Here is a 3,410-nt window from a genome sequence, read left to right as displayed (position 1 = left end):
TGTTCTGGAACAGTGTTGTAAATACAACTTAACCACTGATTTCTAGTCGTGTCCTCTTTTGGAAGGCCAAACAAAGTAATTTCGCTTTTACAACGATACAGCGTCACACACCGCGGCCTTGACTCGACGAAGGAGCGTCCGACGGGCTTGCATCTTAACTTTTATAAAGAATATCTCTTTGGATTTGAGACTTTAGTTTTTGCAACTTTACAGATCTTCTTTATGCACCAAGAGCTTGTAACACTCCAAAGAGAAAGGAAAAATTGAAATCGCATCATATGACCCCTTTAATGTAACTATAATGTACTCTCTAATTCTATTTTTGATTACTTTTCTTCACTTGAATTAAGATTATAACAATTAAATTTTAAAGCACAGCACTGGAACATTTTTAAAGCACTGGAATGCATTTTTATCACTCGCCATGGTGGCAACATGTCAATGGCAATGTGCATTGATGTAATTAGCAGACGTGGTGCGCTGCAATGGCATCATGCGGATCACAAACAGGCAAAGCAACAAAATAATATTATTCATCATATCCTAGAGTTTTACATAAAATAACCCCCTTTGTAATCGTTATAATTTTCATAAGTAACTGTAGCTTAATTACATATTTTTCTCAGTAACTCTTAACAGATTAGTTACATTTATTTTGTAGTGCTGTCAGTCGATCAAAAAAAATAACCAATTAAATTATATAGCCTATATGTGTCCGTGTTTCAAAAACTAAACTAAAATTAAATAAATCTTTGAGAGCAAGGGGGCCCCCTGGTGTTTCGGGGGCCCTACGCTACATGCTTACTTTGCATATAGGGAGGATCTGCTCTGCTGAAATGTCTCATATTTGATGTTGTCGTAAAGATGTTCTGTGTTTAAATAAATGAAATTCTTGTAAAGAAAAAAAGAGACGGAGGCAGCAGTTGTGAGTGGGGTGGCCTAACCCCAGCTCCGCCCAGTTTAAGGTGTTAAACTGAAAAAAATCATTGCATGCGTTAACGCATTAATTTTGACAGCACTATTATTTTGTAATTAAATTATGTCATGCTGTTAAATGTAACCAGTTAATCCCCAACACTGCATACAGATACTAACAAACCTGAAAGCATACACATACTTCATGAATCCCATGATTTTTTTCTGCTTGAGCTTCTCTAAGAACAAATTTACAAAGAAAAATATGAATGTATTGGTGAATGAGACCCATTGTTTTGGCTTTAATCATGTCTCTGAATCTGAATCAAGAGCAAAATTTGATGATGCCATTAGATTATTTGAAATTGCCATTGAATCGTGCCAAAATAAGTTTTCTGTGTCTGCTATTTTGTGTAACACTACAGGGAGAAATGAATAAACTCTTTGATGGATACCTGCACCAAAACGAGAAGGCTTCAAAGAAAAGATGTGAGAATCACCTGACAACCCTCTCTGCACCAATGACAGAAAAACTCAAGAAAGGTTTTTATGCCATAGCTGGTGGTTATGTTCTCTTCTCTCAGGACCTTGAAGACATTGTAAAAAAATACAAAACCCAAGCCAACAAGGGAGTCAAAGTGAGTATCAATATTTGACAAAATTGCTGCAACATCACATGCAGGTTTTTTTCAATCTGTAAGAGGGCTGTCTTGTTCTCCTAGAATATGCATAGTGTTTATAGAATGTGGAAGACAGTGGACTAGGAGTAGAGAAATCAACTGGAAATAGGTTCCTGGTTGACACTATGTGCATCCCAATTTCCATACTTATGCACTATTCTAAGCCATTTTGTTGAAAAAGTGCACTTTAAAGAGTCAGGAAACCCCTATGTTTGAAAAATTTTCCCTATGAAAAAGCTCCAGTCTGTATATGAACAGTGATCTGTGTTGAGAGTATTTTTTAAACTCATCGCAGATTTCCGCACAGAAACTGCACTCTTGCACGCTCCACGTGTTGTTACAAATTAAATATTGTTACGGTTATGTTTACAGACATGAACAAACGGTGCTGAAACAGTCTTTTGCGACATTTGTATTCTCTATTGTAATGTGATCTCATGCATAGTACAGCACAGTGGTTGGATTAATTTAGTTTATTTTCACGAATAATGCAGATAAAAGCTTGAAAAACTTGTGACATAGATGCATACTCTCCAGCCACGGCAGCCGATCACCACTCAGAACTAACGCATATACCTCAATTTTCGTGGCGTTGGTTCAACTTTACTTTTTAAACTGGAAGATCAAAATGGCTACAAAAAATAAGCTTTTTCCTTAATAATAAACATAATAACATAAACATAAGGACCCACTTTATATTAAGTGGCCTTAACAACTATGTACTTACATTTAAATTAATAATTTGGTACAATGCACTTATTGTGTACATACATGTTTTTACATTGTACTTATATTTTAAAAATACCTGCATGTAATTACATCTGTAATTAATTTCTGTAATTACATTTATAATTACACAGTTGACCCATCCCTTACACCTTAACCCACCCTTAAACCTACCCATACCACCAAACCTGTCCCTAACCTTACCCGTATCCCACCTCAATAGCAGCAAAAGTGTTTTGCAATACATCAAAAATGAAGTACAATGTACTTATTGTGTTCATATTGTAAGTACATAGTAGTTAAGGCCACTTCATTGATGTGCAACCTGTACATCTGTTAAAATCTCAAAAAAAAAAAAAAAAATGTGTTACAGAGTTTCATGACCCTTTAAATACCCAGATGATGCACTTATTTACTTGGGAAAAAATAAAGTGTGGATGTTGGACACATCGTGGTCTCAACTGTTGCAGCTTTCCTGATGTAACCAAAGGGGATTTGCGTCTAGAACTGCATTTGTATTTGAAAAAATGTGTTGGTTGCAATGTAAAACCAAATTGTGACACTCGTGCCCAATGTGTAATTAGTACTATCTTTATTTTATTATTGTTATTTATTACTATTGTTGTTTTAGTTTTTTTAGTGAAATTTGTAGTGGGAGCATTAGCATTTTCTTCACAATCATCATTAATAATATTAGTAGTAGTAATAGTATCAATCATCGTTATTTAGCAATAATAACAGTAGTAGCAGTTTTCACAATATCACATGTGTTGTCCATAGGCAGAAGACACACTTGAAGAGTTTCTGAAGCAGAAGTCTGTGGATTCTAACGCCATTCTGCAGGCCGACAAAAAACTGACTGAGACAGAGAGAAAGATTATGGGTGAGAGGTTGTTACATCCTACAACAGAACATGCTGGATAATGCAACAGTAGCACCATGTAGTGTAGAAAGCCAGTACATCAGTGAATGGCCTCTTTACAGTGAAAACAAGTGATATTAAATCAAACAAAGTTTATTTCCTTTTATGATCCTCATCTTTTCTGGTCACCATTAAATACATTTTTAGTGTTAGCTATGAAATTACAA

At 35.2% G+C, this 3,410-nt stretch overlaps 1 protein-coding gene across 1 annotated transcript in view; it reads left to right on the top strand.

The window, feature by feature from the left end:
• Nucleotides 1-3,205, top strand: part of LOC107741606 (guanylate-binding protein 1-like) — a 17,072-nt gene extending 13,867 nt beyond the window's left edge. Inside the window, exons 8-9 of the mRNA XM_016554367.1 lie at nucleotides 1,341-1,553; nucleotides 3,106-3,205. Of these exons, the coding sequence (XP_016409853.1) occupies nucleotides 1,341-1,553; nucleotides 3,106-3,129 (237 nt within the window). The 3' untranslated portion in view covers nucleotides 3,130-3,205. The remainder of the gene's footprint in view (nucleotides 1-1,340; nucleotides 1,554-3,105) is intronic.
• Nucleotides 3,206-3,410: the final 205 nt, after the last annotated feature.

This window comes from Sinocyclocheilus rhinocerous, unplaced genomic scaffold (genome assembly GCF_001515625.1).
Source record: "Sinocyclocheilus rhinocerous isolate Xijiao unplaced genomic scaffold, SAMN03320098_v1.1 scaffold316, whole genome shotgun sequence".
In the NCBI taxonomy this organism is placed as follows: Eukaryota; Metazoa; Chordata; class Actinopteri; order Cypriniformes; family Cyprinidae; genus Sinocyclocheilus; species Sinocyclocheilus rhinocerous.
This window is presented reverse-complemented; position numbering and strand designations above follow the sequence as displayed.